Source organism: Mustela nivalis (genome assembly GCF_964662115.1).
Source record: "Mustela nivalis genome assembly, chromosome: 3".
Lineage (NCBI taxonomy): Eukaryota > Metazoa > Chordata > Mammalia > Carnivora > Mustelidae > Mustela > Mustela nivalis.
This window is the reverse complement of record NC_139022.1, coordinates 116,767,774-116,780,381: the sequence shown is the minus strand read 5'-3', so window position 1 is coordinate 116,780,381 and position 12,608 is coordinate 116,767,774. Positions and strand designations below refer to the sequence as shown.

The 12,608-nt window shown below is 41.1% G+C and overlaps 1 protein-coding gene and 1 long non-coding RNA gene across 8 annotated transcripts in view; one reads left to right on the top strand and one right to left on the bottom strand.

The window, feature by feature from the left end:
- Positions 1-472: 472 nt before the first annotated feature.
- On the top strand, positions 473-4,833 carry LOC309860738. The gene is made up of 3 exons (XR_014309563.1): positions 473-551; positions 1,522-1,565; positions 4,745-4,833. It is a non-coding gene; the product is annotated as an uncharacterized lncRNA (long non-coding RNA).
- Positions 4,834-5,483: 650 nt separating this feature from the next.
- UIMC1 (ubiquitin interaction motif containing 1) overlaps positions 5,484-12,608 on the bottom strand; it is a 173,772-nt gene continuing 166,647 nt past the window's right edge. For all 7 annotated transcript variants that reach the window (XM_082723139.1, XM_082723144.1, XM_082723142.1 and 4 more), the window contains 5 exons: positions 11,371-11,449; positions 9,077-9,248; positions 7,509-7,572; positions 6,484-6,526; positions 5,484-5,930 (listed from right to left, as the gene is read on the bottom strand). In XM_082723139.1, the coding sequence (XP_082579265.1) occupies positions 5,720-5,930; positions 6,484-6,526; positions 7,509-7,572; positions 9,077-9,248; positions 11,371-11,449 (569 nt within the window). In that variant the 3' untranslated portion in view covers positions 5,484-5,719. The remainder of the gene's footprint in view (positions 5,931-6,483; positions 6,527-7,508; positions 7,573-9,076; positions 9,249-11,370; positions 11,450-12,608) is intronic.

The window sequence follows — 12,608 nt, the reverse complement described above, 5'->3', positions numbered from 1 at the left end:
ATGCGGTTCAGCTCCAAAGACCTAAATAAAGATACATGTAGGTGAGGATACATGATGGGAGAGGTAGCAGCCAGACTGTGGAGTCTAGCCCTCAGATGGTAGGCCATGGAGGGGTAGAGGGGGTGTAGGTTCATACCCTGGATCTTCTCTACCAGAAGGGGAAGGGTAATCTCAGGCTACAGTAGAGTTGTTTGCCCCCACAAAGCTGATTTTCCCCCAGTCTTCTTGAATGCATAGAACCTTGTGGCATCACTATGACCACTGCTATGGTCTGAATATTTATATCCCCCTCCCCAACACCAAAACAAATTTTGTTGAAAACTAATGCCCAAAGTGAAGACTTTAGTAGATTGGGCCTTTGAAAAGTGATTAGGTCATAAGGGCAGAGCCTTAACAAATGGGGTCAGCGTCCTCATAAGAGAGGCCCCAGAGAGCATCTTTGCCCCTTCTGCAGCATGAGAGGATACAAGAAGTTGGCAGTCTGCAGCCTGGATTGGAAAAGGGCCCTCACCCAACCATGCTGGCACCTTGAGTCTTCCAGCATCCAGACTGTGAGAAATTTTCGTTGTTTATAAACTATTCAATCTGTGGTATTTTGTTATAGAAGTCTGTAAAGACTAAGATACCCACCATGATAGGAGACGACATACTGTATTTTCATTTCTGGGAAATTGGTGAGCAGGTATTTTAAAGTTTGGGCTACCTCATTAGCAGTTAACCCTACCATTGTCTACAGACAGAACATGGCCTCCATATGACACCAGGATGGAGACCAGGGACAGTGGCTCTTGTATTATTTTTGGCACGACTGGCCTAGAAACATGCCAGATTATCAAACCTGCTGCACATTTCACTGGGTATCAATCAGACATACAGGCTCTGAAAGACAGGAAATTGGTGGTGGGGATAGGGAGGACACCCATAACATAATATCCTGCCTAGCCTGGGGCTCTAGTCTCTCTCAGCTTTGTCTAGTTGGCAAAGAATATGGAACTGAATGTGATTCATGCTGACAGTCAAGAGTCCACAGTCTTCTGAGCCAGAGTAAGGATATGTTCCTGACAAGTAATGCCAGGGTTTTTTAAACCATGTTTCTGGAAGTCCTGTATCTATTTCCCCAGGAGAGGGGTCCCTAGGTAGAGTGTCAGGGAAGGTCTGTGTCAGCGCCTATGGAGGGTAGAAGTGCCTTGGGCTTAAATTCTATGAGCAGCTAAGACAAACCCGGATGTAGCAGAGGTGTAGTAGTGGCCAACAGTTCACTTCAGATGCCAGATGGCACTGACCAACAAGGAGAAGGACAAACCCTGACAAGCCTCCTTCATAGCCCCTTAGTACCAATCTCCAGCTGTCCAGAAGGAACTAAGGAATGGGAACTGGTGGTCAGTGAAAGGTGGGTTGCAGCCAGGGTTGGGCTAGAAGCCAGGCTCTCCCTCCTCTGAGCTATTCACAGGCTTGCTTCTCACAGCTGACAAAAGCCCTCAATAAGTTCCCCACCATTCCTTGTACACCCTTTTACCCTAGGTATGCCTTGCAGATCTTCTACACCCATCAAGCTGCTGCTTACTGTAAGTCTTTGTTCATGCTTATTTATCTGGAATAGCCACCCCCCCCCTTTGTTCTCTCCAGCCTTTTCACCTAGTTTTTCCTTACCCTTTAAAGTAGACTTCAGTCACTGCCAATGCTGTGGAGCCTTCCCTGATGAGTTCCTCTTGGCTCTGACCCTGGCTGAGTGTGGTCTATTGATCCCAGTGTCTTGGATTAGCTTACATCATTGCATTGACAACAGTCTATTTAAAATATCTGTTTAGGGGCACCTGGGTGGCTCAGTTGAGCATCTGACTCTTGATCTCAGTTCAGGTCTTATCTCAGGGTTGTGAGTTCAAGCCTTGCACTGGGCTCTGTGCTGGGTGTAAAGTTTACTTAGAAAAACAAACGAACAAACAAACAAACATCTGTTTATGTGTTTGTCTTCCCCCATTATATGGTGGGCTCCCAGAGAATGTTTCTTGCTCATCTTTGGAGTTCCAGGGCCCACGATCCAGACCTGACATGTAACAGGTATCGGTTTAATTTTTGTTAAATTGAAGAACCACAACTTCAACAGTCCAGGGCTTTTGTAACTGAGAAGAAATATGTAAACTCTTCCTGCCTTCCTGGTGCATATGGCTTCAGCAACCTTTCCACTCTGAGTTTGTACGGTTTGTACATTCTTCTATCTTCCCATTGGTACTACCATCCACTACCTGCCTTCCCTTCAGCCCAATTTCTATTAAATCAGCTTGGGGTCAAAACTGCTGTGCTTTGAGTAGAGAGAATGAGCCCATCCAAACTTGAGTTTCCACTGAGTTTTGGGACTCAAGTGGGAGGTAAGAGGTAGTGAGTAGTGAGGTGCACAGAGCATCAGTTCTAGTGTCAAGCACACCTAGGTTCAAATCCCATCCCATTTACCAGCTGTATGACTTTAGGCAAATCTATTCACATCTCTGGGTCTCAAGAGTTTTCCAAGCATAAAACATAGAGACTAATTTCTCCATAGGATTTGTCTTAGTTTGGGTTTCCCTGGAGGCAGACCTAATGTGCATGCAAATACCTTAACTGGGAAGCAATCAGGCCAGGGCTAGGATTAGGGTGATGCATGTGAAGTGCCTAGCTATAAAATATAGAGGCCTTCTTACCTTCACGTTAAGTACTCACTCTGCCCTAAAGTACCCTAGACTCAAGGCCCCTCATCCTAGTCCCAACCCTGATCTAGAAAGTACTGACAGGGTAGTTGGAAGTGAGGTAGGAAGGGAAAAAAAAAAAAAAACAATAGTGCATATATAAATAAGTTGCTGCTGGCAGCTATTGAGGTTCAATCCCACAGAGGACCTCTTAGAATTCTGGTGGAGAATGCACCCACCTAAGAGGTAAGGAGGCTCAAATATTTACCCCCCAACTTCCATTTTTCACTGGCTGAAGACTGCCTCAGGGGCCTCAGTCCTGGCACTCCCTGCCTGACCACACACAAGTCTAGAGATGTCCTAAGGCATAGAGCTGCAAGTTCTTGCAATAGGACATTGTGGGTATGTAATAGAATGGTGAATACCCAGGGGAAATGCGCAAGCCACAGCCTCTGCTGGAAGGCTGTTGTAAGGATGAAAGGAAATTACACAACCACAATGCCTAACACAGAGAACTCTTCTTCTCTTTTCCAATTTATGGTAATAGCTTGTGAAGTTCATGGAGATTTCCAGCTCTTCAAGAGTTGGAAACACCAGCAGAACTGCTTCCCATCTTTCAGAAGAAGCAAAACCAAAACACAACAAAACCCCAAATCTAAGGTCCTAGGTGAGCTCTAAATGCCCAGGACCCAAAATTGTTGTGGAAGGCTGGTAGTCAATGAAGCTAATGCAGTCAAAGGCTCACTCCTCTAAGAATGGTTTCCTCTTCCATCTGCTCCCCATCTCTTTCTGGCTTTTTTATCCCTCACCCAAACACTACTTATGACATACAAAACTAGCACCATATTCATAACTGCTGCCACTTACTCATCTTCTTCATGTGACAGATACTGTGCCTTTATACCCATTAGCTTAATCCTTAGAACCCTGTTAAGTATGATTTCCCCATTTTATGGACAAGGAAACTAAGTCTCAGAGGGATTAACCCATGTCAGAAGCAGGATTTCAGTCTCAGGCTGACATGATACTCTTTCCGCTGACTTTTTGTCTCTTCATTCTCACTAATGTCCCTCCCACAGGACCACAGGCACAAGGCACATGGAGAATAAAACAAACAGCCTTTATCGAAGCCATGTTCTAGAGAGACTGCCCAATTATAAGCTAAAAAATGCACTTTCTAGAATCAGCCTTTTCCTTTTCTTCTCTTCAGGCAAAGAGATAAACATACCATCCCATTTATAATGTTCTACCCTCCAACAAACTATCATTTAATGAGAGAGACTAGTGAGAATTAAGTTGATGGGACAGAACTAATAAACTACTTTTTGGTTAGAAGGAAGACAGGAAAATAATCAATACTAGAGCCAAAGTAAAGCATTTTCTTTAGGACTGAATATGAGGGGCACTGTGATCTCATTGCCATGGACCAAAAAGTGGCTTCATTTATTCCCCTGAGCCTTTCTTTGTTTCCTCACCTGAAAATTAGAGGATACTACCTACCTCACAGGGTTGCTGTGAGGATTAAATGTAAGTACATACATTACCCAAACCATAGTAGTTCCTCAAATCAGGAGCCTGCCATCTGGCCTTCTTTTAACTCAAAAAGCTTGTGTGCAATGGCACAGGCAAGAAAAGTATCTTAGGGGCATCTGGGTGGCTCAGTTGGTTAAGCGTCTGCCTTCAGCTTGGGTCATGATCCTGGGGCATCGGGCTCCCTGCTCAGCAGAGAGCCTGCTTCTCCCTCCCCTCCCTGCTCATGCTCTATCTCTGTCTCTCTCTCAAATAAATAAATATTTTTTAAAAAAGTATCTTAAAGGACCATTTGGTGCTTGCCATTTTAGCTATCTCTCTGAACCCCTCTCCCCAGTCTAATACCTATCTCATTTTCACCTTAAAATCAAGAAAAAGGTAACTTTGAATTTGATGAATCAGAAGTTAGTAGAGTCTGAGTGATATCCCTATTTATCCTGTCCCAGGATCCTTTCCTGGTCAGCAGCCACCTCCCACAGACTTTTATTACATCTTCAAATCAGCTTGGGCCAAAGCTAGCTTTCTTAACATCCTTGTTTGGGTATCTCCTTCAGGTAGTTGCTTCTGCTGTTCGACCTCCTCTCATCTTTGAAGTCTGCAAGTACACTGCAGATAGACCACATCTTGTTATGCACTGAAAGCTCCTGGGCAATGTGGTCAAGTACGTGCACTCCTCTACCAGTAACATACTGAAATAGGGATGTTATTTCCTAGTACTGCTATGACCTTTGACAGCAAGAGAACTAATCTTGGCTTTAATAGATGAATATGCCTGGTATCCCCACTGGTTAATCTAGGAAGAAAAATAATTGCACAGGAATTAGTAACAGAGCATTCACTTACAAATTCCTGGTAAGAATGGCAGGAGATACCCCTCAAAGGTCCTATGCTCTGGCTGAGAACTATTAACTAGGTGAAGCAGCAAGATGAAGTAACAGGTTGCTGAATGATAGGGATAGCAAAATAAGAAGTGGGATTTGATGCCTTGGCACTTTCCACAGTGATGTCAGAAAAGGTCAAGGGAGTAACCGTGCTCAGAAATGTGCACTATACATTCAGTGAATTTAGGCAGTATGTCAAAGTCAGAAAAGGTCAAGGGAGTAACCGTGCTCAGAAATATGCACTATAAATTCAGTGAATTTAGGCAGTATGTCAAAGACCAGTAATGGCATTAATTTGGAAACATGTAATTTAGCTCCACAATTTAAATATTCCCACCCCAAAACCTGCAACACAGAGGGGAAAAATGGAAGATCTCCATCTTACTGAAATAAGATTTCATACAAACATAAATATATTTAAATTTTCTTTTAACTATAAGTGAATCCAGACTGTTATAAAACAGAATACTATACACAATCGTCTGTATAGCTTATAGAAAACATCAAAACAAGAATGCTGAGTGGATGCTGGTGATGAAAACTGCAGGGCCAAAACTTGCTCAACAATGAAACAGGGGCCACTAAAACTTAATGACCATGGCCCACCCCTACTGCTAATGGTTTTGTCAATGTCTGGACCCTAGAAATTCAGGGTTTTCTCCTTCTTCCTCTGCCTGCTTTGGTCCGTGTCCGGCTACCTGGCCGGACGGTAAGTTGCTTTTTAAAGTCCACTAAGCAATCTGTGGCTTCTGAAATGGAAACAAAAGACTTGATGGGAGACTCATTTAAGTCGAGATGTGCAAGGGAACTCTGCATCTCTTTGCTGCAGCCTGCCTCTTCCATCATTGGTGAGGGCACCCTAAAGAGAAAGGGGGAAAATTCAGAATTCAATATATACCTACTAATAAGCACTAAGTATGTGTCATGCATTATACCAGAGGCTTCTACATACATTATTAGTTCATATAATCTTTGTAATAATCCAACCAGGTAGGTATTATCATTCCCCTTTCACAGATAAGGACATTGCATAAATCATATTACCCAAAGTCACACAGTGAGATACTGAGAGAATGAGAAGTCAGACCTAAATTCCCAAACTTTTTTTTTTTTTTTAATTATTTTTTTACCAAATTCCCAAACATCTTGAAATCTAGGTCAGAAGACCAGGGTTAGGAGAAAAGAATAAATCACAGCTTTTGTTCTGCCTGTTTTAACGCCATGAAACTGAACTAGCCATCCAATTTTTAGCCTAGATATGGGGGGAGGGTAGCACACACAGAGGTCACACAGTTCCATGGTGATTTCTACCTTCAATAGTTTGAATATCACACTATACACAGGACCCAGGACAAGGCCTGTACTTTTCTAGAACTACTGACAGCCATACTTCAGTGTATACCCCAATTCACCTGAAGCCTGCTGTCTCTGAAGACTTGGTCTTTATTTCTGCATCTGTAAGAGAGAAAAAGTAATAATGTTAATAGTGTTGTAATCATACCACTTCTCACTGCTCATGTGCTTTCTGTGTTCTGGGCACTGTTTTTCATCAGTCTTAAACAAGTAGCTCAGATCCCCATCCCCAAACCCATAAAATATGAGTATTAGCACCCAACAGGCTCAGCTGCAAAAGTATCAAGGTGAACACTTTTGAATGAACAACCTCTGAATAATCTACTTCAAATCTGGACTTGAGGAACAAGGAGTTGCCAAGAGAAATCTGCCACCTGCAGAGATTCACAACATGCTGATCTAGAAGCAGCAGGCTATAGGGCTTGGAGAGGCTGCCTTTTTATAGTCATCAGAAGGCAAAACAGATTTGCTTAGTGGGAATGAACTGTTAGAATGAGAAGGTAAGCAATCTCACCAGGCTTAAGCAAAAGCTCCTCTTCCATTTGCATCTAGTGAAATTTAACAACAGCAACTAATAATAATAATAGCAGCTAACATTTATCAAGAGCCTACTTATGCCAGGGAGTATGTTTGGAACTTTACTAGATATAATCCTTAAAATCTATGAAGTTGGTATTGCTAACTTTATGCAATGCTCATAACCAATCCACTCTACTGCTCCCTAAATACTAGGCACAAAGAGACAAAGTTACTTCCTACAATCCCTCTGGAATGCAGGTTGGGGCAAGTAATAAATGATGCACAAAACATTAGGAGAAGGCAGAAATATCTGCATGTCTAGTTTCCCAAGTCTGTTCCTTTGGAAGGTATCTGGGGCTGTGTCATTCCCCTGTTGATTTGGAATTTTTTTCCCCTTAACAGGAAGTCCTGTTCCTTAGTTAAGGGAAACTAAAAGGAGTCTCAAAATCTGGCTAATGGGCCAAATGTAAATCCACATAACTCCAACAAACAGTGAGTTGGCAGTAGCCATTTTTACTGGAAGGCCTATGACATAAGCCCAGAAAACTGGTTGTGGGGTCTTCACCTGCAGTCCTGTGCTCAGTCTGTTCCAAGAGACTGAGGAGCCGGCCTTCACTGCGATTTTTTTCCTATGATAGAGAAAAACAGATCAAAGGATTATCTCATGGCATAGAATCTAAAATACAACGTTCCTTAGCCCAGATCACACCTATCTCCAGAGAGAAGGAATGTAGGACATAGCTCTAGGAAAGTCTTTTGCTTTCTAATAAATGAGGGTATACAAGTAAAAACACAAACTGCCATGATGAACAGAATATATCTTTATGCCAAGAATATTATCCAAGAATGGATAACCAGAGTCAAGGCAAATTATTCCACAAAGATATTAAAGAACAGTAACCATTGACCTATGATAGATTTGGAGAGATTTTAGAATAGAAAATAACAGTTTCAGAGTAGCTTCTTGAAGTAGTGATGCCAGAAGAGCCAACTGGCTCTATGATACAGGCACTTACCTATAAGCCACAACTCCCAATCACATCACCCCATGCATACCAGGGTCCCTTTCTTTTGTCATGACAGATAATGGCTTATCCATCTTAGTGTGCAGTGATTGCTAAGTGAGTAAGCCTCGCATATGGAGCTGCTGCTTCATCTCTGATCTCTAAGCCAAGACTTGATCTTCCTGATCTTTAATTGCAAAGCCCAGAAAGCACATTCATCTTCCCCATACCAGGGACCAGACCTCACAGCTTCCTAAGACCAGACACACAAGGTGCTAAATAGAGTTGATCTCAAATATGTTCCTGGCAGTGGGGGTATGACTGTATATCCTTTCTGGAAAGGAATTTGGTGGTACATTTCAACAGATTTTAAAATGTTTACATGAGTTCCACTTTAGGAAATCTAAGAAATAGTTAGTGGTACACAGATTAATGGTTCAAATACAATCTTATAATACAAAGAATTAGAAAGAACCTGAATGTCCAATAATATGAGTGGTTAAGCAATATAAACATTAAGAGTAATTTTTAAAAACAGTTTGAAAATAAACCCAGTGGGGCACTTGGGTGGATCAGTAGGTTAAGCGGCTGCCTTTGGCTCAGGTCATGATCCCAGGGTCCTGGGATCAAGCCCCACATCAGGCTCCCTGCTTGGCAGAGAGCCTGCTTCTGAATCTCCCTTCGCCTGCCACTCTGCCTACTTGTGCTCTCTGTCAAATAAATAAAATCTTAAAAAAAAAAAAAAAAAAAAGACACTCAGGAATGTATTTATGCTATAAAGTTTACACACACACACACACACACACACACACACGTACACACACACATACATATATACACACATATGGTCTCAACTACATTAAAAATGCATAGAATAAAAAAGAAAATAGGCCAAAATACTAACAGTTATCTCTAAGTAGCTCAATTGTGGGTGATAATTTTCCCTGATTCTTTATGCTTTTTAAAAAATTTCCTATATTTCCTACAGTGAGCATATATTACTTTTTAATTAAAAGAAAATATACTTTTAAAACGAAATATTATTTCTAGATACATAGAAAAGTAAGGAGGAAGGGAAAAAAGCATAGAACAGAACTTTGGAGAATTTCCTAAAGCATTCCATACACACCTTTGGATTCCTCAGCCGCTGCTGCTGCTTCTCTTCCATAACTGAGCATACCTTCCCACTCTCTTCAGGTTCACCTCCTTGGTCACCCCTTGCAAGCTGGAGACAGGAGTCCACATGACTCTGGTACTCTCTGAATGGGACCAGGGATTTACAGAGATAACACTTCTCATTCCTAGCCAATCAGAAGAAAGGGGGAAAAAGCAGTTTTAAGATTTGTTTTTGCCTCTGGGCTCCTGGATAAGTCTTAAATTGTGTTTTTATGTTATTCTGTCTCAATTGTGTTTTTACGTTATTCTGTGGAGGAGACATGTCAACCAATGCAGATTCGCTCAGCAGGATCGCCAATAAAACTAACCCGACGCCAATCAAAAGAACTGACTGATTAGCGGTTTTCCCTGGCTGTTTCTCTGTACCCTGCTGTTGCAGCAGTGGGATGGTAATGAAATCAGTTCTTCTAACTATCTCAAACAATGCTGATTGCTCTTCAGACATAAAATATTCTGTCAAACTCTTCTGAAATTAAGTGTAATAGTTTTTTTCAAAGGGAAGTTAAAATTTAGACAGAAAAAGGAACACGAAGTGCATTAAATCAAGATGACATTTTTACCAGGGTGGATGAACTTGTCTGATTAGTAAATCAAGTCTGTATGCTGACTTCCCTAATTCTACAACCTGCAACATCAACTAGGAAGTTACCAAAACCATGTAGTTCTGCTATAGTCTTTTGTGTAATTTCATATACACAGCTATTTTTATCTTTTTATAACAGTATAATTGTAGAAAGAGAGGAAACTGTGTCCTTGAAGTAAGGTTTATTGGGCATCAGTGAAAACAGAATCACTGGGGACAAAGGAAGGAAATGAACAATCATTAACTATTTTTTCTGTAGCAAAGAACTGGTATAATGCCCTTTGAACACAATTTCTCAATTAATTCTTTTGCCCTATTAAGAAGGTACTTTTCTCCCCAAGGTCTTATTAGTTAATAAATATCAGAAGCCAGGTCTGCTTGATTCTTAAGATCATCTTAGTTTTAAGAAGCTAAAGACAACTTTCCAAAGCTTGCTATTTTAGACTCTTTCTGGCCTTTACTAGTCAGTTACTATACAGCAAGAGTGATCTGAATTAGCTCTACGGAAACTTACTCTGGAGGTCTTTAAAAATAGGAGCAAAAAATTGCCTTATGAGAAAAGCTAGACCAGTGTACCTTTAAAAACTTATGAATTAATGCAAAAATCATATACTAACCCCCTACTACATGAGAGACAGCAGCACTGTGCAAGGAGCTTAAGTTTTTGAGTCACGTGGGCTTTGCCAGTTCTGGTAGCATGATCTTAACCAGTTACTTATAATTTCCCTTCAATTTCTTTATCTACTTAAAAAAAAAAAAAGAAAGAAAAACTATCTTATCAGCTATTGTGAGAGCTACGAAGTAAATCATACACTTAGCACAGTGACTGGTACATAATATTAGGTGTTAGACAAACAGCTATTACTGTTAACTGCTGTCTCAGATGCATTTTATTAGATGCTGAGGATATAAACATGAATGAAGGCAAGTATGTGCCTTCAAATAATTCACAGCCTATCCAGGAAGACTGAAGTATCAAAAATGAAAAAAAAATTACTGCAATATGGTAGGATGAATATAGTCCTAAAGCAATGTCCACATGACAGGATTCTAAAAGGAACAAGTGATCAGCTCTGCTCAACTGAATTAGAGAAAGCAGCCCTGAAATTTCAGATCTAAAATCTATATTTCAAAGATAAACATTTCTGCCTAATGACTACTACTATAATGTATTATTGGTAGTGTCTTTACTTTCAGGAGGTTTCACTTATACCCAATCATCCCATAGAATATACTTTGTTTCTTAGTCAAGCTGCAACCCACAACCCAAGGAAGTCACCTATATTGCTCAACATTTTGCAACTCAACTTCTATACCATTACATCGCAAAATAGCTCACTGCTTCCCAAAAGTGCCAAACACCAATACACAAATTCAAAGAAAACAGAAATCTAAGAGCAATGTACAAATGGAATGGGTGGCAGGACTTTTTTAGGGTTATTAAACATACAGAGGCCATCTACACTGACATAAATTAGGAATAAAAAGATACAGAGGCCATCTACACTAACAGAAATTGGGAATAAAAGAATAAATTCAGACATCAAAGCAATGAAGTGATTGGAAGGCCAAGAAAAACCACGGTAGAAAAGGAATGGATCTCTTTATTCAGTATAAGCCATAATATGTCAAAAGAGCTCCGAGAACACAGCATACCTACTTACTTGTCAATGTCTAGGGATGTCTGGGCAACTGTCCCACTGTCACTCTTGCTCTTGGCCTCTTTTTGTCTCCGAGTCAATACTTTCAACAAAAAAAGAAGGAAGGGAGGGGAGGGAGGGAAAGAGTAAGGAAGGGAGGGAGGGAGAGGAAGCAAGGAAGAGGGAGGGTGGGGGAGAGGGAGGGCAGAAGGGAGGGAAGGACAAAGAAAGAGAAAGAAAAAAACTGTTAGTTGGCAGTAGACTCCAAATATAAAAGACAAAATGTATGTGAAGAAGCAAAGTTTAAAATCCTATTCCCCTGGAAAAAGTCCACTGTGTGGGAAACCTCTGCTTTTCTAGCAGAGAATAACACCTGTAATGTATGAACTGAAATTGCCAGCCACAAGATATTCCTGCTAATGAGAGATCTTTTTATCCCCTACTGCCATGAGATCTAACGATCTAGTCAAAGGGCACCCAGGTGGCACAGTCAGTTAAGTGTCCCACTCTTGGTTTCAGCTCGGGTCATGATCTCAGGGTTGTGAGATGGAGCCCCAAGGGCTCTGTGCTCAGTGCAGAGTCCACTTATCCCTCCCCCTGCTCATGCTCAGGCATGCACTCTCTCTCTCTCTGTAAAATAAATAAAATCTTTTAAAAATTTTTTTTAATTTGGGGCGCCTGGGTGGCTCAGTGGGTTAAGCTGCTGCCTTCGGCTCAGGTCGTGATCTCAGGGTCCTGGGATCGAGTCCCGCATGGGGCTCTCTGCTCAGCAGGGAGCCTGCTTCCCTCTCTCTCTGCCTCCCTCTCCATCTACTTGTGATTTCTCTGTCAAATAAATACATAAAATCTTAAAAAAAAAATTTTTTTTTAATTAAAAAAAAAAAAAGATCTAGTCCACATAAGGAAAGGTTTTGTGTAGCACCCCAACTAGCAACACTGAATCCCTTTATACTTTTCCAACCAAAATTCTGTCTGGTGTGACACACACTCCAATGATGTATTCTATGACATACAGTAATGATAGCTACATCTATATGAGTACCCATATTAGCTCTAATCTTTACTCTCTGAAGTGCTCCAATTATAAGAGGAAAAAAGTTCACAATGGTTAACACAACCAGTTTTTCCCATCACACTAGGACCACCTTCCAGTGCTAGTGGGTATAAACAGCTTTAGCCCAGGCAGCATACCAATACTTTGTCTCACAACAAAAGGCATCTATTTATAAAATAACAGTGTCTTAAAAGATCTTGGAGGTTAA